A 25,132-nucleotide genomic window follows, 5' to 3' on the forward strand; every position below is an offset into this window, starting at 1 on the left:
CAGCTAATTTTAATGAGAACATGACAGAAAAGCAGCACAGACCGCCTTCAACGACACTGAGAAACAAAAACAACACCAAATGGCATTTGTCTAAATCGCAGGTTTATTCTTGGTTATTTGGGTTTAAATTAAATAAGGCACATTCACATCATCATTAAACATTCAAGCCTGAAAATAAAACCAGGTGGTACAAAAATAATTCCTCAGACTCGGCTTTGAGTTTGACATCCGCTCAGACGAAGTTAAATCACAAACGTTGTTTCTATGTGAGGGAGACGCAACAGGAAACAGTGACACTGATGGGAGACACGTTTACAGTGCTCTGCTCATAACCATCAAATCGACTCTCTTCAAACGAGTAAAACCGTCAAAATCCACAAATATGAAACATTAAACACTGAGCAGGACAGTCGGCTGTGATCGAATGCCACAGTTGCTCTTTTTCCTCTGAAGACGCGCTCGTTTCATCAGGTAACTACAACCGTTTCATGAAGTAAAGAGACCGAAACTCAGAAATTAATTTGACAGAGGGATAAAAATCACACTGCTTTATTTTTAAAGAAAAAGAGATGATTGTTGTAGTTTTCAGTCATTCATCAGGCTGAACAGTCTGAATCGGGTTTTTGGGGTTTGGACTCAGTTTGTGTTCGATGATGTCATGATTTCATGAGGCATCATGACTTTAAGAGGAAGCTCAGACACATTTAGTTTGGTTTGGCTTCTATTTTCTTCTCGAGGTGTTCTCTGAAGGTTAATAAACCACCTGAGCTGATGGAGCTCTGACTTCTGACCAAAGACCATTTAGAAAAGCTCACAGTCCACGTTTGTGGCCGCTGTCATGTTTTCTTTGTGCACGGATTTGGTCGAGAGGTTGAAATGCTAAATTATCATCACGGACGTTGTAGCATAAAAAAAGCATGGCTGTAGCTTCAAACTGCGACGAGGAAAGCTGAAGTGCGTTAAGGTGCGTTCGTTTTAACGGCCAGCAGGGGGCGACGCAAAAAGACTTCCTGTACAGGAAACCGTGATCTCAGTAACACTTCCTGATGAGTTTGTGGCCTCAGCCATGAGGTTCAAGTGTTGCATGAGAGTTTGTGATGAGCAGAAACAGTCCACAGGTCCAGTTCAGTGACTGCGACTGAAGCCCATCAGCATCCTTCTCTGCAAAAGAAGCCACGCCCATCGGGTTAAGCCTCACAGTACTCAGATGGATCTCATAAAAATTCACTCCATACAGTTTTTCTATCAAACTGTAAACGTGGCTCACTCTCCACTCGAGCGGTCAGCGGTTTTAATGTTGGTGCTCAAAAATCATCAGCGCCTGTAAAAAGATGGAAATCCTTCAAACACCTTGATTTGGAAAACAGCAGGCGGTGGTGTCGGATTTAAAATCAGCTGGATAAAAGCACGCAAAGAGGATGAGCAGCGGACAAGGAGACACACGGAGCTCCACTCTCCTAAATAAAATAAGATCATCCTGATTAAACCAAAGTAAAAACCCCAAAAACGTGGTGCTTCAGTCAGAGCCAGAGAGCAGCAGCAGAAACTAAAGTGAGGACATTCAAACAGCAAGAAATGAAATCAGTTTGCATCCCTTTTTCTCTGAAGGCTGGAAGAAGAAAGTGCTTTAAACTCAGCTGAGATGTTTGTGTTGAAGCTAAATGTAAAGAATTTGGTTCCCTGTGCGAGGAGGGTTTGGATCTCGCTCGCCTCCACACAAAAGGGCCGAGGAGTTTTCAAACATCTGCAAATGAAAAACAAAGTTCGGAAACCTGTCAGTGGAAAAAATGCAGCTTCTAGTTAATGTTAACGAGTGAAAACGGAGCACGAGTGCTGCCGAGTCTGTGCGGGTTAAACCTGATCCAGGTTTCTGAGTCAGGATCGTCTCTGAAGACCCCCACTGACCCCCACCCCCACTAACACAAAACATGGATGGTGCCCGACGCCCCCCTCAGTTTGCCTGAGGAGGCAGAAACCTCCGAGCGGGACAAATAAAACCCGACGCTCTGCAGTGAGAGGACGTTTGGTTTGCGAGGTTCCGGAGTCTCGTGTGCTTTTCTTTCGGCGCTCCTGCTCCTCGTGCCGCCTGCACTGCACGCTCCCTGCATCACTGTGCGCTGGGTTCTGGCTGCTGATTGGTGTTTCTCTCTTCGTCTCTTTCGCTCTGGGTCAGGGAGGGCAGGCTAAGGGGATAAGGGGTGGAGTCTTCGTCCCTGCTCTCTGATGGTAAGCCTTCAGCTTCCTCGCCAGGCCGAGGGCGGCCGTCAGAAGAGTCTGCGTGTAAATCTTGGTTGGTCTGGCTGTCGGGGTCAGACTGAGCAGACAGGATGTCTGCGAGCGGGACATCGGCAGAGATATCGACCTGCGACGATGTAGTCGACGGCGTGGATGGCGAGGTCTCGCTGCCCGTGCTGCAGCTGGAGGTGTCGGTGGAGAGCGATTCGGCGCCGTTGGGTAGCTCAGCAGCGTGCGCAACGTCCGTCGGGTCGGCCACGGTCGGCGTGTGCCCTCCGGTGTCCAGGGTGTGAGAGCGAGCCAGGCGCCGCTCTTTGAGACTTCCTGTGGGGCTGCTGACTGCCACAGTCTCTCCTCGCCTCAGCCTCCACCTGTCCGGATTCACCTGCAAAGAAACGGCAGCAGAACTAAAGTCTGCCCGGCTCCAGACCGGAAACACAGATAAATACCAAAATACATAAGAGAATAAGACGCGTGTACCTGGTTGAGGTTCGGAGAACACCTGGGTGGAGAACCTGAAGAACCCTTCCTCATCTGCTGCATCCTGAAGGTGCAGGTGGGAAAAAGGAAAGAAAAATGGGGCCGAGGTTCGATGGCGGAAGGTTAAAGTCATACATTCATGAGAAATAAATTCTGATATTCTCTCAGACTAAAGCTGCAAATGTCTGTGAAATACACTCAGAAATAAAGTGGAATAAATCAAATTTACAAGGAATAAACTTCTTTTTCTTTTAATCTAATCCTGCAGCTGCTTCCTTTAGGGGGCGCCACAGCTCATCATCTGCCTCACCCTATACTGTCATCCAGCCCTGTGCACGTTCTCCTTTCACTACATCCATGAACCTCCTCTGAGCTCCTCCTCTGTTCCTCCTGCCTGGCAGCTCCATCTCCACCCTCCCTCCTCTGCACACGCTCAAACCATCTCAGCCTCTCCGACTGATTCATCCTGCTCAGGTGTGGATTCGTGGCTTGCTGGCGGCCTACCTGCTGATGGACTGAGCCAGCTTCTGCTTCCTGTTGTTGGAGTTATCCTGCAGCCTCAGACGCTGCACGAAGGAATGAGCTGAAAGAGCAAAAGCACAGAAACGATCCCGTTTACGCGTCTGTGGATCACAGTCCCCATTCTAATGAATGAAATTCAGGTAAAGCCTGCTTGGATAGGATTCATTGCTGGTGTTAGTTACCCAGAGCTCCTTTGGGGACGGAGAGGAGTTTGATTGGTTCATCATCAGGGGAGAGTCCGGACGCTTTCTGCAGAGCTCGCAGGATTTCAGTGTTCTGCACGAGAAAACAGGAATATAAGTCTTCAGACGTGCATGACGGTGCAGCGATGAAGAGCTAACAGGTGTAGCAAACAGCTCCAGGAAGAGCTACAGGAGAACCCCCCAGGAACGACTTCAAAATAAAAGAAGACGATATTTATACTTTCATATTCAGCAGATCATGGTCACATTATTAATAATTAGGATTGTGCACCATCCACTGCAAGGTCAACAAGCCGTTTAACCTCTCTGTGTTGGCACTGAACTCCAGTTTCACACATTTGGATTATTTTGAGCTGTGAATCATACAAAGCTACCCTAGCACAGTCCAAAGATATAAATTTGGAGCCAGGTGTGAGCGGAGCGGGTTTACTTTTATGCTTTTTATGAACTCTGAAGCTTTTTGGGAGCTACAGCTGGCTGAACATACTGTAAGGTGCTGTGTAGTTTCATGCTCATCACATATTTCTGATTTTATAATCATGTATCAGACATCAGCATCGGAGTGGTTTCAAATTTATTCTGCTGGACTACAAAGGTGGGACCTGCACAGAGCCGTGATGTCAGCACTGTGGAGGTGGTCACTGAGACGGAGCGACGCCATGACGCTGACATCAGGACCCTGTGGGTCCCACTCAGCTCCTTAAACAAGTTCTCAGATTCAGAGTGAGGCGGCTCCACGACCTTTCCGCCCAGCTCGTAGGCGCAGTCCAGCGGCGTCCTCTGCCTCTTGTTCCTGATGCCAGGAGAGGCCCCGCCCCTCAGCAACAGCTCCACCAGCGCCAGATGCCCGCCCCGCACCGCCTCATGGAGCGCCGTGTTCCCCTGAAGGTTCGCCACGTTCACCAACGCATTACTCTGTGAACACACACACTTTCAGGGTTAATGTCAATGCGTGCGTGCGTGCGTGCGTGCGTGCGTGCGTTTACCTGTAACAGGATGGTGGCTGTTTCCAGATTTCCACGCAGGCAGGCGTGGATCAGCGGTGTGTTGCCATAGTGATCCTTTTTATTCAGCTTGGCGTTGCACTCCAGCAGAAACCTCACCACCTAAACATCAGCATGACACTCAGACTGATTCATCTTTCACAACGACGACAATTAAATCACGTTTTGCCAACACAAACACAAACACACGCACACACACACATACGCACGTGCACACACACACACACACACGCGCACACTACTGTAAACACTGTAGTGGTCACCAGCAACTACCCGGGTCCCAGTCAGAGTCACAGACAGACCGACTGTTTTCACCGCTCAGCCCTACACAGGCATCTAAGAAAGTACAACACCTGCAGAAACAGGCTGCAAGGTGAAATTAGAGAAAGTGACCGTGCAGAATAACAGCAAACAGCTCACATTTCCCCTCAGTGAGGAGAAAACCACTGAGCAGCACCTGAAGCAGACGCTTGGGGTTGGACTCCTCTTTCTGAGCCGTTTCTCTGCTCAGTGACACGAGCAAAGGACCGAGTGGACTCGTGCAACAAATGAACTTTAAGTCAGCTTTTTGTTCTGCAGTCTGACTTTCTGATCGTTCATGTTTGAGTCGGTCTTTGTGCGCGTTATATCCAGAACATCCAACAATGAGCATGCTGGGAACTAAAGCTCTGCTGGTGGACACATTTCCTACCTGCCCCCCGGTGTGGAGCAGCTCTGATTTCTAGTGTCGAGGTTAAAAAAACTGCAGTTTACTGAAACTGAGGCAACATCTGCCCGCTGTTGCTGTCCTGAAGTCTCTGATGTCACTGCCTCAGAGCTTCAGTGAGGACGTGTGCCCGTCTTTCTTTTTTAATACTGGCTATGAAAATGGTTATAGGATGGACACCAGTTTGAAAACAGTGAAGATCTGCAGCCAAGAAGAATCTAGTAAGATATTAATATTTTAATAATACTGCACATCAGGCTCATCTGAGCACAGGCAGCTTAACCTGGAAATCTGATGCTGTAGAGCCTGATTTTCTGCTCCTTATGTGACGTTTTCATTAAAATTTGAGTAACTTTTTAAAAAAAAAGAAAAACGAACTAACATCAGCCAATACTTCCCACACGTCTTCCTGAAAACACAATTTTTCCACATTTACATCCTGTGCATGGAAAGCTCACACCTTCACTTTGCCCTTATCGCATACCGGGATGTGGCTGTTCTGGCAAGCCAGGTGAAGCGGCGTGGCGCTCTGGTTGGTGCGGGCATTCACGTTGGCCCCGTGGCGGATCAGCAGGGTGGCCAGGGCCAAGTGTCCGTGGAGGGCGGCGACGTGGAGGGGCGTGAAAGCGTCGACGTTGCAGCTGTTTACGCCGAGAGTTCCCGCCTGCTGCACAGACAGCTGCAGGAAGATCAGAGAGTTTAATGGAAACGGCATCACCGCGTTCAGCCCGCGTCCACGCTGCTGCCCGGGCCACCGCCGTACCTTCTGAGTGGGAGCGCAGTTTGGGCACTGACACAGAGGGTGGCAAAGCGGAGCCTCCAACCGTACTTCTCCTTCATCCTCATCCTCCTCATCCATCCACTCCAACAGGTAACGCACCTGAGAAACAGGATGAGCAGATCTCGTCACGTTTCCCATCGAGGAAACTTGACCCTGAGCGTTCAGCACAAAGGCAGAAGACTCACCATCTCCACATCAGCGTCTGCCACAGCTCGCAGCAGCTTCTCCACCTGTCAGTCAAACACAGAGGCGTCAGACACCAAAGCAGCTTATTGCCTCCAAAGTTTTCTTCTTCTTTGGTACTCGGAGCTGCACCGACCTACATGGACGCTTTCTCAGAAATAAAGTTTGACTGACTGATTATTGGTGCTAGCTAATGTCTGAGCAGTGTTTCAGATGCGTTTCCTGTGCTGCGAGGTCAGCGTTCACCTCTCTGTGCCGGACCCGTTCTCCCTCTGGTTTGACCTCCGAGCCCAGGGAGGAGATGCTGGAGACGGAGGAGCGGCGGCTGCTGCTGCAGTCTGAGGCCAGAGGGGAGTGGCTGGGAGACTGAGAGACAGAAAAGAGATGCTGAAAACACAACCAGCCTCCAAATACTCCCAATGCTAATATGCTTTAGCTTTAGTGTGTGAATGCAGGTTAAATGTGACCACCAGGGTGAACGTTTCAAACATATGTGGTGAAACCAGAGAGGACGCAGAGTCAGGACGGCGAACATTCGCTCACCAGTTCAAAAGTAGTTCCAGGTTTCACTAGAACTGCTTCTCACTGAGGAAACAGTCCCCCCCATTAAACATGCAGCTGCTCTGTCTCCTGAATAAACCTTTTTGTATCTAATTACATTTTTGTCACATGGATTTTGACAATATTCACTGTGATGTTGGAGATCTGTCTGACGCAAACGTGAGTGCAGATGAGACTCACGTCGACGCCGCTGCTGCCGCGCTGCCGGCCGTTCTGAGTGGACTGCAGCTGCATGAGGATCTGCAGGAAGACGTGAACGACATATTTATTTTACAGTATGTGCACCATGAGACCAATATGTTTCTTTTCAGGGAGCACCTGTTTACATTACTTTTCATTTTAAAAACCTTTATTATGCAAGAAAGGCTGTGTGAAGATGATTCAGAGACTCTGCAGGACTAAAATCCAAAGCCTGGGGCCTGTGTCTGCATCAGGTGCAGCAGAGATGAAACAAACATCTGATTTTAAAATGTATCTGAAGCTGGTTTAGTGGACAGACTGGAGTAAGACGATCAGTCGACCCGCCGTCAGCAGCTGATCAGACGTATGGAAGCAGTGAGATTTATTCTTTCCTTCAGTGAGATCAGGAGCTGGTATCACTCATTACGCTACCACAGCTGTGGGTTAAAGGACTCAAACCAGCACCCACACAGTGTGGAAACGTCCTCTGCATGTTCTGGCACAATCGCGAGAGCTGCAGAGCGTTTTGGCGAGTGTCGCTGACCTTGGAGTTCAGGGCGCACTGCAGCGGCGACTCCTTGTTCTTGTTGAGGATGTGGGTGCTCGCTCCGTTCTCCAGGAGCACCTGGATGATGCCCTCGTAGCCCCAGCGCGACGCCATGTGCAGCGCCGTGTCGCCTTTGTCGTTCACCAGGTCCAGACGGCACGTTTGGACATCATAGTACACCAAGGCCTTCACACACTGACACACATCATTCGTTATTTATAAACATGCCGAGTTATTTACTGATACAGACTAACCCAGTGGTTTCAAACCAACTGGAGCATTTAGAAGGATGTGAGCTGAAACGCGAGGACATAAACAGAGCGGTGACGTACGTCCTCGTGTCCGTACATGCAGGCGAGGTGCAGCGGCGTGTTGCCGTTGTTGTCCTGAGCCTCCGTGTTGGCCTTGTAGTGCAGCAGCAGCAGCTGGACAACAGAAACAAAGGAAGGACAACATTTTTTGTAACTGGAGTATCTATTTGTCTTCATTCTAATGACAAGTTTGTTTGGCTGAGGTCAGACAGCTGTGGCTGATCCAAAACACACACTTCAGTCCTCACTTTGGAAACTGGTTTAATGACTTTGTTTGCTTATAACTCATCTGATTGGATTATGTTAAAGCTTAAAGGTAGAGGTGATGTTAAGGGTCACCTTTAATTTGAACCTGCCAGTTAAAAATAACCAGACTTTGACTGACAGGTGGATGGAGACACAGGCAGCTGTAGCTTCACCTCAGCTACCTGGAGTCTCTGAACTGAACCTCTGCACCGTGTTTGTGCTGCTGGAGCCTTATGGAGCGTTTTAATTACATTTTTTTCTGACCAATAATATGGCTGCTGTGAGGTCACTGCACTAACAGACTGATTAAGTTCAGTTTTTTTAATTTAAATCTGAGGATTTTAGTTTTCTGCGCATGCTCACCGTTACTCCCTGGTATCCACGCTGACACGCCAGGTGCAGCGGTGTGAGGGCGTGGTAGTCTGTGGCGTTGACCTGAGCTCCTTTATGCACCAGTATGTCGATCAGCTGGGACTGACCTGACACACACACACACACACAGGTTAGGAAATTATGCCTCGCAGTATTAAACAAACTCATGTTGGGTCACTACGCGTTAGCAGCCACTCACCGCAGTGAGCAGCGACATGCAGAGGAGTGTAACCCCGGTCATCTCTGGAGAACGGCGTGACGATGGACGGGTCGTTGAGCCGCCTGAAACATGGCGCCAACACCCAGAGTCAGTTTACGGTCAATAATGGCTGAACGCGTTAAACAAGGAGCTTATTGGTCAAAGGTTAGAGGGGGCTTTCAGGAAGTAACCAGTGAGGCTCAATCAGCCTCTGCGGTCTGATTCTGAACAGGGTGATACCTCAGAGATTCAGCTATGAATGGTGGGCGTGGCCGACAGGTGGAGCTGTCTGCTGGGCCTTGCTTTAGCTAACAGGACTGCACAGCATTTGTGCTGTGCTACAATTTTGAGTACTTTCATTTTCAGTGGACCATTGTATAACGGTCTGAAATACTTTCTGTGTGTGTGTGTGTGTGTGTGTGTGTGTGTGTGTGTGTGTGTGTGTGTGTGTGTGTGTCTGTCTGTCTCTGGGGGTTTCAGTGGGAAGTGAAAATACAAATAGTTTTCATTCCTGATTCGAAGCTCTGATGCACAAAAAAAATTGAGAAAAGAAGAAGTGATGATCAGCTGAACAATGAAAATAGAAGTCGAAGGGTTCCAGTGAAAAACAGAATAATATCAAATATCACATCAGCTTTTCTCTGCATATGTGCAAAGGCGAAGTCAGCCTTAAAGTGAATTTCCAGCGTCACAGTCAATAATCAGTGCGTCATAAACTCCAGGCAGGTCTCATCAAACCTTTATTTTGACGTACTATATTCTTCTATATTGACGTACTCTCTGTACCTCTGCATGTTTATCTGTGCGAGTCTGGACACTGACCCTGAAAGCTGGAGGTCACAGAGGTCACAGGAGCAGAGAGGATGACACATCTTCACATCTTCATCGGCCTCTCCATCACTCAGCAGGCGTTCAACCTCCTCTTCATTTCCATTTGCTATGTGCTACAAAACACACAGGAGCAACCTGAGCATTAGCAAAATCTCCCCACTAGATGTCAGAAGACATGTCAGCCAAGAGAGATCAAAAACATTAAATTCAGACTTTCAGAGCACACCCCATAACAGCCGCAGCCAGTGAGCGTGTTTCTATCACTGTTTGGGGAGGATCTAGATGCAACTCAGGGGTTTTCCACATCTGTCTGCTGTTTACCTCAGCTGTCAATGCTGGGTGAGAAGTGTCCACCTTTATTTACTCTGGAGGAGTCAGGAGTCACTTCTGACTGATGACAGTGTTACTGAGGTGAACCTTTCTGTTGGTAAGCTGCTGTTAGCCTCTGTTAGCTGTTGTGTTTCTGCCGCTGTTAGCCTGTTAGCTGTCGCGTTTCTGCCGCTGTTAGCCTCTGTTAGCTGTCGCGTTTCTGCCGTTGTTAGCCTCTGTTAGCTGTCGCGTTTCTGCCGCTGTTAGCCTCTGTTAGCTGTCGCGTTTTTTGCCGCTGTTAGCCTCTGTTGGCTGTTGTGTTTTTGCTGCCGTTAGCCTCTGTTAGCTGCTGTCAGTGAAAGTTTCTATAAAGTAGATGTAACTGACACTTAGTGTCACTTACATCACATGATATGAATAAACTTTCATATCATGTGAGAATGTAATCACACTGTTTATCAGAGGGAAAGTGGGTTTTTCTTCGGACCCTTGAGCTAACAATCTGATACGTTAGCTTGTAACCAGGTGTTGTTGTTTAGCCGTAAAAACGCTATTAGTCAGAAGGAGGGTGTCCTTCCTGGCCACTGTATTCAAATATGGTGAGGGGATATTACAGTTTCCACAAACCCACTCCTATATATTTTTATCAAATTAATTATAAGTTTATCTGAATGTATCACCGTCTTGGAAGACGTAAGACACTCTGATCTATGTACAGTATAAAATTAACCCCCCAAAATAGTTACTATACATTTAACTCACTTTCATGGCCTGGAAAACACCAGGAAACATCCAGAAAACATCATGAACATAAACACAAGAAATACCAACAGAAGGAACAGAGCTGAAGATTTTAAGTGCCAAATAATGGTTTTTATTTCACTCTCTTAAATTCCTTCTCCTTTAAACTGAATTGGACCTCAAAGGCTCTGTAAAAACATTCACAGTATGAAGGGAAGCTTTTGCATGCTACTGCACAAAAAAAAAAAAAAAAAAAAAATATACAGGGTGGGAGCGCTGATCTTTTATGGGACATCTGCTAACGTCTCGGGCTGCAGCTCACCTCAAACAGACAGTTAATGGGCGTGGCTACACCCTGAGTCAGCAGACTCATCCTCTCCTTGAACAGCGCCTTGTCGCTGAGCTCGCCAGAGCCCTGAGGAAGGAGGCAAAAACAGGAGAAAAAACATGGATGATCTCCAGCACAATGAAGCAGCTGCTGAGCTACGACAGCGGTGTGCTTGTGTCTCACAGAGTTCTGCAGCTTCCCCAGGTTGATGTACTCCACCGCCGCCTCGAAGGTGCTCAGACAGTAGCTGAGCTCATCTTTACTTGAGTGGCTGAAGCAGAAGTTCCTGATGTAGCTCAGGTTGGCCATCCTGAAGGCAAGACGACACATTAGACCACCCAGCTAAATCTGTATTAATCCAAATGATGTTTCATGACTATAGATCATCCTTACGCTTCCTTTCACTGGACGATTAATTGTGCCTATTTATAGAGGAAAAAAAAAAAAAAAAAAATCACGCGCTGTGGATTTTCTCTGTTATCGTTTAATCATAGCAGTTTACTGTCAACAAATATTATGAATTCAATAAAGTAATCAAATATTGCAATAAAAAAAATGATGCATTTGATCATAAAACATTAACATTTGCTTGTTAATGTCCCTATTGGAGGTCACCGGTCCGTGTCCTCAGCTGCACAGAGCAGTAAACGCAAAAACTGCACCTCCTGCCTCATAGGGGGCGCTGCAGAGTCCAGACTGAGCAGGTTCTGCTGCAGAACAAACACAGGAACCGCTCAAGATGTTTTTAATATGAAAATGTCTCCAGGCTGTGAAGTTTGGAGCACATTAGAAAATATAAATTCCAATTATAGCAACTTTCTGTACCGTGGCATCGCGGATACGCATTATCGAAAACTCAAACGCTAATTGAACATCGCAAACATATTCAGGTCCATCCGATCAAACCTCCAAGAGGAAAAACAAAAAATAAAACGGACACAGACGCTGCCAAAATTAGATTAAATTAAAAAAGTGAATTTTTGGTACGATGGCTCCAAATTTCACAAATGTGGGTGAAGCCAGTGTTATCGTTTAGCCACGCACACATGTGAGACCTGGAGAATGTGAGGGCTGCGAAACCATCCCTTTGACCCAAAACTGTAAAACTGAGTCGTCTTTTTGTTTTCACCGCCTCATTTTTTCCTCATTTCTCTGCATTTTATTCCCGACAGAAGGTCAAAGGTCGCAGCCAGTTCCCCTTTCGCTCACCAGTTGGGGATTTCCGTCTTCACCAGCAGATAGAGGACGACAGACAGCAGGTCGTCGGCGCTCACGGCTTCTATGCTCACTGTGGAGGGAGACACACAGTCAGTGAGTGGAAACTGAAGACTCATTCTTCCCGTTCATCTCTCCCTCAGCTCAGCACTAATGACTAAACTGGCCCCTTGTCAGCTCGGCCTGCAGGCTGACAGTGGGGTTGTTGCCGTGATCCAATAAGCTTGGATTACCAAAGCAAACTGCACAAATGGAAGCTCACAGAGTCGGTACTGTCCTTTTCTTTAGGGAAACACAAGAATCGCACAGCCGCTCTCTGATGAGTCCCGTATTTCCCTGCATTACACGTTTAATAAGGTGGTTTCTCTTAGGTCACCACGAGAAAATAAACGAAGTGTCTCATTTGTCAGACTCCTGGATCTAATGTGATTTTCTCAGAGTGAGCCAATTTAAAACTACTAGATATTTACAGTTTTTTTGTCCTGTTGGGGACTTTTTCTACAAACGTGTCCAACAGACATGAACTGAGGTTTAATTCGACGTTAAATTCGATTAAACACAGATCTGCACCGCATTCAAATCAGCTGGCTAACACTGCGTCGCCCCTCGTGCCACCGAAACAGCACAGACCTCCCAGCTCTCGCACTTTGGGATTTTGCAGCACAGCCCAAGGATGGAAACTACGACATGATCACAATTATTACGTTAATATTATCAATGATATGGATTCATGCCAATGGACTTGCAACCTCTGTGTCTGTGACGTGGTAAACTACTTTCTACTGCAAGCCTCATCCACACCTGTGCTTTTTCCTGGCGGAAGCACGAGCCAGCGTTCACATATCCATGAACCCACCTGAGGAAACTCGGGGTTCAGCGTCTTGCTCGAGGGTACTTTGGCATGCAGTAAGGTGGTGCACCACAGACCAGCTGCAGACTGACTAGAACTGGTTGCAATGTGTTGCAAATCTGTCCAATCGACTTGAGGGTGTAAGGGACCTGACCATGGCGAGCTGTGACATGTTTCCATTATAGCGAGTGCTGAAGCTCCACACACACATTTAAACTGCTTTAAACCGATTGAACACGATGAGCTCACACACTCGCTTTAGCTCCGCACACACAAACCAACAGAGTAAGTACCGGTGCGTCTCGGGGTCTGGGTGGCGGTCAGCGCGACTCTACGCAGGCAGAGCAGTTTGAGGAGGGGGGACGTCTGCTGGTTGAGCTGGCTCAGCTCTCTTTTAGCCCGAGACAAGTTTATGCTGCAGAAACAGAAGAACGGGAGGACAGACGATGGGTCAGAGACATCGAACGGACACATTCACACAGCTTCAGTAGCTCGGGCTAAAGGAAGGAGGCACACAGCTAAACAACAGATTCAATTTACAAAACGGAGACAGAACCCATCAAATGGTGCAATCGAACAGGATGCAGACAGAAGTCTTTATGATCGCTCCATTTCACCAGTAACCCTTGGATGGTCTCCACTATTGGGACCCTGTGCTGTCCCTCGGGTCAGACTGACCAGGACATATTTAAAAACAAGTCTGAAATAAAATTTGACTTCATAAACCACGAACACGTATCGTCTTTATCCATGTATACTGCTGGAACGCTGACACGAGCAGGTCGCCTTAACTGGGTCCATGTAAACGTTTAATCCCACTGAAGCATTTTGCATGTTTACACATTGTCTATGATGCCTTAAGAACAGCAAGCGCTGGTTAAACCTGTCAGCAGAATCAGATTTGACGATGCACAGAGGTCCGGGTCTCAAGGTCCGCTCCGATGTGTGGAACTGACCTGAACTCAGGTTTGACTCCCAGCTCTTTCTGCTGCAGCTCCTGCAGACTCCTGGTGGTTTTGTTGAAGGCAGCGTCCTGTCAACCGGCAGCACAAGAGACGGGAAAGGAACTTTTAAAACTGTCAAAGCCTCTTTTTGGGGTCATTACAGTAATAAAGAGCATGAAGGAGAAATATTAAGAGCTGTAATAAGGCTTCCATCACTGAAACAACGATCCCTCTGCAAAGACAAGTGATCCCTGCAGACTGTGTGTTTGACGTTATATCTGCAGCAGCATGCAGCATAAACACCACAGGGATGTGTGCGTTTATGCAGGAAGCACGTTAGCAGGAATCTGATCAAAATGCAGATCGCTCAGGATCTGGAGGTGGAAGAAAGCGGACGCACAGACGGATTATTCGCTCCCTCGTTAGGTCTTATGAGTAAATCTGAGCTCAGACCTACCTGGCTGGCCTCAAGTGTTCCCACAAAATTAAAGATTAATTCATGGATACCATGATGAACGTACATCTGGGAAAAGAAGAGGAAAAGCAATATTTTAATACGTGTCAGAAACAGCTCATCAAAGTGTGCCTGCAGTAAAAAACATGAGTTTTCACCTCACACCAAAATAGCTGCATGTTTGGATTATTAAGATGCTTCTTCTGTTACATGTAGTTTTGCCCACATTGAGTTCTGTCTGATTTTTTGTAAATATTTTATTGAGTTATTCAGCTTATTAATCAATTCCTTTACAGTTTTCACTGGCATAAAGCAGGAATGTCCATAATAAAGCTATGTGTGACAGCTGTGTGAGCTTCTGCATGTGTTTGATGAAATCTGCTTTTCTCGCAAAGTTAAACTTGCGTCTACGTGTCAGCGTGCTCCTTCACTGAACCCAGAGAGACGTTACCTCCACTGCCTGTTTGAGGAGCGTCATCTGAAGCTCCTGCTTTGCCAGAAGTTTCTGCAGAAAACACAAAGCATGCACGGGAAGAGGAACGCGTTAGAGGATGTGATAAGGCCCAAAACTGCTGTGTCACACACGCCGCGGCCACATATCATCCAGTCCAGAGGAACTCACAGCACATCCTGCGTGTGTGCGTCAGGTCAGAGGTCACGCTGATTAAAGGAAGCTGATTTGAAGCGTTAGTTACGGCGGTCACATGACACTGTTGGGGGTTCGTTCCTTTTTTAAAGTGCGAACCGGAGGAAATGATTCCTCCCCTCATAACACAGCAGCATAACGCTCACGTAGAGACTCTGTGCAAAGCCAACAGATGAACGTAGCGATGGCCGCATTAACCCAACACTTTACAATGATGTTGATGTAAGGAAGCATTAACGACCAATGATGCTGTTTAATGAGAATGCTTCCTCTGGTTTACGTGCTGTTTTGTGCCATTTCCCACAAAGAGGGAAGCGCAGACTGCATCGAGGTCACAAATGCCTGAATCAACGAAAGCAGGATTTTTCTGAACTACAGCACGTGAACTACAGCACGTGAACTACAGCACGTGAACTACAGCAGCGACTCAGTATGGCCTCCATTTATATACAACACAACTCACGTGAGCTTCTTCTGCAGTAAAAAGGATGCTGGACTGTCAGGAGAGCCACACAATCATTTATGGAAAGTTGGTTTTAGGAATGATTGCTCACAGCACACTGCTGAGCATCTGTGCCTGCAGAGTATTTAAATACTCGTGTCAGTGAGGAGCAGGTGGTGCAGGAACCACCTTCAGACCTGCTGTTTGTCTGAGTTCATGGGAAGTTCATTTCTGGGGGATTTTTCCGACAGCGCCAGCAAACTTTTCCTGCCTTAAGACAGGACGTTGTGAGGGAATCACCAAGTTTGCACACAGCAGAAACAATGAGTGGCAGAAATCTGCATTTTCTCCCAATTTTTATTTTATTTTACAGATTTGAATAAGAATCCTTTTAATACAGGTGATTTTGCTAAAACCTCTGTAGTTGGTGCCATAAATTCAACATCCTGACCGACTGGACTGCTCGTCCTTTGTATGGTGCAAAGATCCAATCTCTTATCCAGCTCAGGGTCACAGCGGACCGGAGCCCATCGCTGTTAAATTAAAACAGCAGCCTCTCAGTGAGTAATCAGCACTTGTGGTTTCCATCAGCTGCTCTTCCCTCAGGCAGAATCAGCTCTCAAACAGAAGCTCACAGTTTTATTAAAAAGAAACGAAGCGGAGACACGGAGAACTTTAACAGTCACATGCTCCAAAAGCACGGCCGTGTTACTCGACCACGTTTCTCACGGCTTTGATGTCATCGTGCATTCGAGGGACAAATGAACCAAGTCAGATAATCACACGAATAGCCATGAACGCACCAAGCCACCATGCAAACCAGAGAAGCACACAAACTATAAAGTAAAGACATAAAAGAGTGAATATTGGACCCAGGCGAAGAAGCCAGAAATAAATATTCACCAAAACAAGGAGAGAAAGGCGGACTTTCACTCAGCCATACAGACAAAAAGATTTCAGCTTGTTCCGTTTTAACGACCGACATGACAAATAAAGACTGTTTCTACTCACCAGGTGAGAGTCTCTCAGCAGACACTGAAGACATTTAGTGTAAAGACCGTTCACCGAGTCCTGACAGGAAACAGGACAGCTGTTAGCTCAGCAGGAAAAAAAAAAGGAAACATAAAAATCCCCTAAAGACTCGAAAACCTTTAAAAACATTAAAGCCAAAAAGATGATCACTCTCCTGGAGGTGTTTTTTTTACATTTTTCATGTATGAAATCCCTTTTCAAAGTAAAAAAGTGAAGCCAGCATGGAGGAGCCTTAAACCTGCACTCTTTTTAATGACCACTAGGGGGCGATAGCTGCGGCTGTACAATGACAAGTTTTGCAGGCTTGTTATGTTAACTTGTGTGCAAATAACAGGCCTCGAGACCAGTCTGCAACCATAGGGAGGATTTCCAACCAGCTGTGAGTGACGCCTGCAGACCGATGGTAGCTGCTGAGAAACCATCGCTCAAATCAGTCGGTGACCCTGGTAACCACCAGTCACTAGGGAAAAACATGAATTACCCAACCGGTTGGAAAAACCTTCCTGTATTTCTGCCTGTATTTCTGCCTTATCTGAGTCATACAGACAAAACTGTCTGTATGTGGTAAAAGAATGACAAAACCTGTAAGGCGTGCCATTTTATGTGTCGAATATGCTATTTTAGGTCAGACATGCCCAGAGCTCTGTTTCCTTCAGCCCCCTGTTTGTCACTCTGGTCCTGAGGCCGTTTATAACCCGGGTTCTGTTTTGTGTCTGTCATCCCTACTATGTGGTGCCGGAGTCCCTTCCTCTCCTGCTCCCTGAAGGCCTGACAGAAGCTCTGGATGTGCTTGTCCATTTTCTGGGCGTGGCGGCCCAGGAACTCCCTGACGTCCTCCAGGCTCCTCAGGCTGTAAGAAGACAGCGTGCTGACCTCGGACAGGCTCGGGTCCATCTCCATGGGCCTGGAGACGCACAGGATGCTATAGCTTTGCTCCCGGTCATTGTAGAAGGTCTCCTCGAACAGGATGGGGATTGACACCAGAGCCGGGAACCCGGATCCCAGCAGGACCTGCCTGTCCTGGATCCGGACTTCCTGTAACACAAACAGAAAAAAAAAAAAAAAAAAAAAAACACAAGCTGTTAAATGGCCTCTTTTTGTATTTTTAGGACTGTAAAAGTAGGACAGCGGTGCATTTAAACTCAGCCTCTGGCAACAATGAGCAGCACAGACGGGCTTGTGTTGAAGACAGACCTTCCCGTCTGCAGTCTTATAGCCATCCTCCACCGGCTGCAGCACATAGCTGTCGAAGTGAGAGTCCGAGTAGCTGCTGAGGGTCAAACTTCCACAGCACGGCACCAGAACCTGCAGGTTCAAAGCAACACGCAGGGTATTCAATTTATTAACCACTCAGCACAGATTTAGAGTGACCTTTCCACACTAACGACAATCAGATAAGGTCTCATCTGTGTTAGGAAGCAGAAAATAGGATCAAATGGTACAAAGAGTGGAGTCTTCACTGTGTTAACTGCGGTTAGGTGGACGTACAAAGATGATGAACAGCACTGAAATGGCTCCTGGACTCTAACTCACTTGTGCTTTTAAAATACTAGAAGATGTTTATCGTGAAGTATACTGCACTGCATTGGTGTGTAGTGGGAGTATTAAAATACAGATTATAGAGCCGAGGCTCCACATTGTTTGCAGGTTTGTGTTTAACCCTCTCTGCAAATTCAGGTATCTGATGTTCTGAAAATAGCGCAGAAACGCTGAAATTAAACAGGCGTCATTTGTTTTTAAGATGTTCACGTGAAGTCAATAAATGCACATGACCTGATCGGCAGCATTTTATTAAGGATCTGAAGATGCAGTCACGAGCCAGAGCAGCTGCGAAGCCTGACGTATGCACAGTATGTGCACGCTGTGCCATGTAGAACTGATTTTTCCAGCTCTGCTGCGAATCATAGTTTTAATGCAGTTACATGCATTTTTTTTTTCCCCCCGCTGATGTTTTGACAGCGTGCAGATGACCCGACTGGCCGGTGTTCAGACATCTGATTCTCATCTGCTGCTCCAGGCGTCCGATCGTCTTCTTTAACAAGTTCAAACGAGTTTTAGAGCGCCGCTTTGCAGCTCATCTGATATCTCTGCGCTTCACTGAGATCCAAATGTAATTTATCAACCCGGCTATAACAGTCCGACCAAAACAACGCTCCTCTAACTCAGTGAGAGTAAAGGGATGGCAGCAGAGCGTGTTGAAACCACCAGAAACCCCCATACTGACCTGCCGTGAGGCAGGAAGTGGTGTAAAGGTGTCGCTGTGCTTGCAAACCCGGCTGAGCGCGCTTCTTTTACCTCCTCATTTAAACATTTTAACAGGGATAATGCCTCTTGAACCTGCTTTAAGGAGCCGGTGAATTTCTCAGCTGTTTGTAGGCGCAGCCTTCAACCACACAGGAGGAAGCGAGAAGTTGTTCTGTGAAACAAACTGGCAGAGCTCTGCAGCCGGCTCACACCTGGACTTATTCATGTTCTGCTGCAGTTATTTTCAGCTCTGTGCCGTTTCCTCATTTTCACCTCCCTACTGTTTTTTATTAATGCAAACAACAGCACGGCCTTCCCGAGCAGAGACAGAGACGCTCAGACCCCCAGCCACCTACAGACGATGCAATACGAGGGTCTCCGTTTGCACACTGATGTGTTCCTAACATAGACGAGCAGCACCGTCTCTCCGGTGTGTGCTGGATCTGCCTCGCGGTCTCACGCCTGACATCACTTCCTCCGTGAGGCAGCCCGGTCAGATGAACCTGAGCTCCTCACCCTGCTGCCGAAGCTCATTTCTTCTGCTTGTTCTGCAACTCAAATGTTTTTTAAACATCTCAGTCTGAAGCATTTTCCACCCATTTTTAAAAAACATTGATCATCTAAGTGAATATAGACGCCACAGAGTCACAGCTATGTGACACCCAAACAGAGCGTGCTCTGATTAATCGCTGACAGATATCGTGGTACCTGATCCTCACATACATGCAGGTGGGCTTGTCTGGTGACATAAATGAGTTGACAGGTCAAACTCACAATGCCGTGGAGCTCTGCCACTTGGCTGCAAAGGTCGGGTCTCTGCTTCTCCAAGGCCAGGTAGAAAGGATTCTTCAGGATGTTCTCATCATATACAGCCATAAGGAGCTGGAGGTCTGGATCCTGCAGAGGGAACAGGAGAGTGATGAGAGGAAAGACATTAATGATCAACCAAATATGTGTCAAGGACTTTTATAAATGTGTGACCAGTTAAACCCTTCGTGGGAGAGGGCTGTGGGGGTGCAGCCCTGTCAGGACTCATCTTCTGGGGATTATAAATAGTTGTAGAGAATAAATCTTTCACATCAGCCTCTCTGAGAGCAGCTGCTGGTTTCCTGTCGATAAGCATGTGGCAATACTGCTCACTGATGTTTGAGAAAAGCCAAGCAACAACAACAACAACAACAACAACAAAAGATCTCATGATTCCTTAATGCCTCCAAATTTGAATCTTAGGACAAGACCCGAAAACATGCTCATTTATGGTCTTTGAGGGCACTGGACAAGAAGTCCCTTTCAAACTGGTTTCCAACCTAATGTGGGGGGTGGGGGTGGGGGCTTATGTTCCCATCTCGTTCTGTCAATCTGCGGTGTTCAGGCCCCCGCCGAGGTCGCTCACGCTCATGTATGAAGCTGTGCCGCCTGGATCTGAAGAAACCAGGGCTGCTTCTCTCTCAGCTGATCCAATTCTTATTGAACTGGTTTATTTCAGTACGATTGATCTAATAATCCTCCATCCAGACAAAGCTTCACCGGCTCCAACCTGGCCAGGCTGGATGTGAGGCCTCGGAAAAATCTCCCAGAGTCTGTAGTTACTAATGCTGCAAATAAGAGCTTTTATGTCTATTTACAATTAACTGAGCCTAAAGAGCTGAGCAGTTAGGTGGTTTGAACTTGACTCCACTTACCTGCAGCTGTAAACCACGAGTCCTCTGAAGGTGTTACAGGACTGTGGATGCCTTCAACAGAAGTCATATCGTTTGGTACCTGGGAGTGATTTTTGCCAGTGCTTTTATTTTGAAAAAAAAACCCCCCCATGCTATCAAAGCTAACTTCTTTTAAGCTTCTGTGAAGCTGGAGCTGTCTCCCAGCTTCAGAGTTTATAGGTTATCCACTTCTGACCCAGTCTCTGTGGCCTCTTCCTTAGAGACTGGGCGAGAAGTTCAGGTCTTCAGGAGGAGCTCAGAGCAGAGCCACTACTCCTCCACCTTGAAAGGAGTCAACTGAGCTCGTTTGGGGACCTGGCTAGGATGGAATACCTCCCGAGTGAAGTATTTCAGGCATGTCCTACTGGGAGGAGGCCGCGGGGTAAACCCAGGACTCACTGGAGAGATTATGTCTCTCTGCTGTTCCAGGAACGCCTCGGTACTAAACCAGACGAGCTTGGAGGAGGATGCTGGGCAGGGGGAGGTCTGAGCTTCTCTGCTTGGGCTGCACACTTCCACTGATCACCAAACTGTTTTTAAAATTGTACTTAATGCAGAAGTATTGCATATTACCATTACTCACACCCATGACCAGCAGATTGGCTGTCAACTAAAATTGTTCCCATTCTTCAAAAGAACCAGTCAGAGGTGTACACTGGTTGTACTGGCACACTGATAGAACTGCTGTTATAGCATCTGGATTTATTGAAAGAAGTGGAACATTTTCTAAACCTTTCAAAGGTAAAACACTGAATGCACCAACTGTAACAGCTGAATACTTTTCAATCAGTCGAAACGACAACAAAATAATCAGCAGCTAGTTCAATAAACAGGTATTTTAGTCCAGTTCTTAAGTAAAAGTTCGCTGTTTGTAGCGTCTCCAGTGTGAGGATCTGAATGATGTATTTGGGACTAAACCAATTATCTCAGTTCATGCATTCAATAATAAACAACTTTTCCCCACACATCAGTGAGCTGGAACAGGAGTTTTGTGGAAAGAATGATTCATCGATGGAATATTTAGGCAAGAAAAGGCAAAGCAGGTCATCTCCTCGCCTGCATTTAGCTGGTATATCATTGTTTTTGTGTTGATAAGGAAAGTAAAAACCACCACACTCCATTTTCTGAAAGTGAAAAGCTAAAAATTCCCACAGGTTATAAATAAAAGTGTGATTTCCTTCACCGAGGCGGCCAGATGTAATGAGCCAGATGTGTTCGGCCTGAGGCGAAGCTCTTACACCTCACCCAGAGAACACAGATCATCACCAGAGAAAAGCAAAAGGGTCTCAGACTCATGCACAGCTCTCTGAGCTCTGCAGCAGCTCCATTCTTCTCTCCTTCAGTCATTCTGTTGCAGATCTGCTGCTGTGCTTGGATCTTTGTCCTGTTGATGACCCGGTTTGGTCCAAGCTTCAGCTGTGGGACACACGGCCTCACGCTGACTCTGCAGAGGAGCTCATGGTCCACTCAGATCATCATCCATCCTCCACCACGTTGACGGCTCTATGAGGTGTTTGTTTCCTCCAGACGTGCTGCTGTGTGTGATGGACAAACATCTCCACTGTGGTCTCGTCTTTCCAGAAGTGTGCAGCTTTGTTCAGATGCAGCTTTGCAAACCTGCGCTGTGCTGCTGCGTTTGTTTTTTTGAGAGAGACGAGGCCTCCTCCTGCAGACCTTTCAAACAGCCATACTTGTTCACTCTGTTTGTGTTTACAATGCCGTAAACTTTAATATTAAAAAGAATAACTGAGGCCAGTACAGTCAGACATGAAGTCTTAAGATGTAACCGAGTCTTTAGCAGTGATTTTAAAGAAGACACAGATTTCCTCAGGCAGGTTGTTCCACAATCCAGAAGCCCTAACAGCTCGAATCCTTCTCGTCTGCCTGAACATCAGAAGCTGCACACCAGTTGGAACAAGAACAGCAGGTCGAGTAAGTTTTCAGGGGCCGTGCAGGGCTTCAAAATATAACAGTAAAATTATAAAAATCAATCCAAACAGCAGAACCGTTAGAAGGGCTGTAATGTGCTCACTTTTCTTGGTTCTTGTAAGAAGTTTGGCTGCTGAGTCTGAGGGTTTTCCTATTAAACCACAATTTACCTTTTAAAAAGTCAGCACAGCTAATAAACCGAAGGCGTAATCTGTTATTCTTCCCATTTCTAGCCTGAACATCAAAAGGAGAAACAATGCCAACAAAGAAAACTCAATGAAAACAGAAAGAGGGAGATGATTCATCTTTGTCTCAGGTCTGAGATTGTCTGATAAAAAATGATGACTGAAATGAATCTCTGCAGCACATCCACGAGATCGCAAACATGTACAAGCACCAAATTTAATTTAAAAACAGTTCATTCAGCTGCGCGCTAAAACCACAACAAACCAGATCAATTCTACAGACAACACGATCAGTTCTGCCCATAAAAGGGTCAGATTTTTTAGTTTAATGACAGAAAAATACGTTTTTAAACATTTTCTGATCTCTTAAAAGTCTCTAAACTGACCGCTCACACCTTGCAGGTGATCCACTCACCTCAGTGGTCAGCTTCATCCTCCCTCAGCTCCCACACACATGCACTGGAAACCAGTTCAGCACAGCACACACAGTAAATCCCCACCCGAGCAGCTCCATGCTGGGGAAAAAACATCACGTGACCCTCGTGGGTCCTCGTGACCTCACAGGCTAGAAGCAAAACAGCAGACAGAGGAATGTCCGTCCACTCGGGCTTGAGGCACATTCACAGCTGACGTCTTAGCCTCAGGTTGAAGGGAACAACAGCATCACCAACAATCACAAAATACCGAGCTCAACGTCCAAACTCAGGATAATAAAGCCCAGTCACACCGAAGTTCTCTGATCTGAAGACAGTGACTCACAGACTCACTTTCCTGAGTGGAGGCTTAGTTGTTTCGTCTAAGATGAGCGGTATTAGCTCTGCCCCCTCTAGGTCAACCACCTTCTGGTTGGCTGCCCCTCACAAGCTGTAGGATTGTTTATGCACACAGTGGTCTTAGTGAAACTTCCGTCATGTTTAGTATGAATATTCACCACTAGAATAGAAGATATGAAGGAATATAAGGAAAAGTAGGATCATTTCACCTTAAAACAAGAAGACAAATCGGGAGTGTTTTATATTTTTAACTGATTTGCATCTCTAGGGACTTGGATTTTATATTTCAGGTTTCTCCCAAATGCAGCTTTAAACTGGCACACTTGCACTTGTTAGCAGAGGTGGCCTGAAGGTTTTCTTCCACTCTTTTAAGTCCTATTATCTCATATGTTCACCCATGCTCTCCCTTTCTATTATGATTTTTTTATTGGGTTATCAATCTGTTTCGAGTAAACACCTAGATGTTCTTCGATGTGCTATTAAATATAAACAAATACAATTGAATGTTTATTTTCCTGTTTTGCGGTATAGATATCCATAAAACAAGAAGGTAACTTGAAATGAAACTAAAGTCGTAACTCTTAAATTTGACATTTTGTGAATGGAGTCTGGCGTGGCGCTGGAAGCAGCTAATAAACTGTGTCACGGTATCGTTCACATGACAGGTGGAAGGAGGAGTTTTATACTGCTCTGTGATAAATTAATATCCGTTAGTTAACTATAGTTATCTAACAATTGTTTGTTCGGTTTTGTGGGTCTGTCAGCAAACGGGGACTTTAAGTTTTTAAATTAGCCTCCTAGCTAAAACCAAAAACACAGCCTGTAGCATTAGCGTTTCTGGGGATTTACTGTTGCCTTAGCGTAGTGACACGTTAGCGTTTCCAAACACGGAATTGAGCCAACAGAAGTGATGATTTGAAAGAAGACTGATTTTACCTGCTATTAACGAGTCCCTCCGGTCATCCAGGGTTTAGCATGTCAAAGCCAAACAGCCTCAGCAGCAGCAGCCTGTCAGGAGCCCTACGAGCTTCTCAACCTTGCGAGACGAATTGCGATAAATAAGCTGCTAAAAAGAGCCGATTCGCCGATTATAGCGTCCAGAGTTCGATTCTGTCCACGTAAGACTTTTACAGAAGAAGAAATGCGTTCATGTAAACGACCGTTTCATTTATGGGATCTGATGTGGACAAATTAAAGGGGAGAAGCGCACCGGGTCACACTGACCTCTACTGGCCAGTACAGTGTACTACATAAACACACTGGCTCACACCGACTCCTACAGGCCAGCGCGGTGTACCGCACCATTTTCAACTTCTGTAGCTCTCCATCACCATTATCTCACCCACACTTCCAGGTCTCTGATAGGATCTGAGCTCAAGACCACACATTTCATCAAGCATTATTTTTTATGTTCCTACTTTATTATTTTACCCATTTTGTGCTTGCTCTCAATTTTATTTACTTCCCCAGCGTTGTCTCGATATTTATTTCCATGCACTAACCTGCATGTAAGATGCTATACCAAGTTTGTAGGATGTATATAAATTTTAAATAGCAGTGACAGAAGCAGTTTCTGGTCATCTCTAAGGATGTACAGACGAGCCGGTTAGTTTCAGTGAACAAATAATTTTTATTGAACTCAAAGTGATGAGGATTAAATCTTTACAGAACATTTAAAGAAAAAGTGAGCCAAGTTACAGCTTCGAACATTGCAAACTGATTTTTATTAATGTGTGCACGGGAGCTGCTGGGAACAAACGCCAGCCTGAGAAACTTCACCTATGCTTGATTACATTCGATTCTTTCACTTTGCTGTTTTTAGTGCAGGTGGTGGTACAGGAGACTGATGAACAAGTTTCACGCAGCACTTTGTAAAACCAACAGAGAGAATTGGAAACAAATGACCTCCTGCAAAACGTCACTACACCTTTCACCAGCAGGAGGCAGATTTACCCAGGAAGTTTAATGTAGTAGCTGAA

At 46.3% G+C, this 25,132-nt stretch overlaps 1 protein-coding gene across 2 annotated transcripts; it reads right to left on the reverse strand.

The window, feature by feature from the left end:
- Positions 1-80: 80 nt before the first annotated feature.
- Positions 81-24,368, reverse strand: ankrd27 (ankyrin repeat domain 27 (VPS9 domain)). Of its 2 annotated transcripts, none has more exons than XM_031733262.2 (28): positions 24,090-24,368; positions 19,341-19,463; positions 17,517-17,627; positions 17,049-17,357; positions 16,302-16,361; positions 14,654-14,707; positions 14,206-14,271; positions 13,761-13,837; positions 13,098-13,219; positions 11,949-12,027; positions 10,923-11,049; positions 10,734-10,826; positions 9,353-9,474; positions 8,531-8,613; positions 8,323-8,438; positions 7,735-7,827; positions 7,400-7,597; positions 6,856-6,915; positions 6,361-6,480; positions 6,117-6,161; positions 5,914-6,030; positions 5,635-5,829; positions 4,427-4,546; positions 4,182-4,355; positions 3,420-3,513; positions 3,220-3,298; positions 2,716-2,779; positions 81-2,620 (listed from the first exon to the last, which is right to left on the reverse strand). In XM_031733262.2, the coding sequence occupies exons 2-28, from the start codon at positions 19,440-19,442 to the stop codon at positions 2,108-2,110; spliced, it is 3,393 nt and encodes a 1,130-aa protein (XP_031589122.1). In that variant the 5' UTR covers positions 19,443-19,463; positions 24,090-24,368; the 3' UTR covers positions 81-2,107. The 2 variants fall into 2 exon arrangements, with proteins under 2 accessions (XP_031589122.1, XP_039470415.1); XM_039614481.1 differs by lacking the exon at positions 24,090-24,368 and adding an exon at positions 22,796-23,153.
- Between the last annotated feature and the right edge of the window lie 764 nt (positions 24,369-25,132).

Source organism: Oreochromis aureus, linkage group 7 (genome assembly GCF_013358895.1).
Source record: "Oreochromis aureus strain Israel breed Guangdong linkage group 7, ZZ_aureus, whole genome shotgun sequence".
NCBI classification, from domain to species: Eukaryota; Metazoa; Chordata; class Actinopteri; order Cichliformes; family Cichlidae; genus Oreochromis; species Oreochromis aureus.

What these genes read in the sequence shown, in the direction of transcription:
- ankrd27 (XM_039614481.1), bottom strand. An exon ending in ATAAGACTGCAGACGGGAAG is followed by an intron (nt 17,358 to 17,516) that starts GTCTGTCTTCAA and finishes TTTGTGTTACAG; the next exon opens with GAAGTCCGGATCCAGGACAG. An exon ending in GAACACTTGAGGCCAGCCAG is followed by an intron (nt 13,838 to 14,205) that starts GTAGGTCTGAGC and finishes GCCGGTTGACAG; the next exon opens with GACGCTGCCTTCAACAAAAC.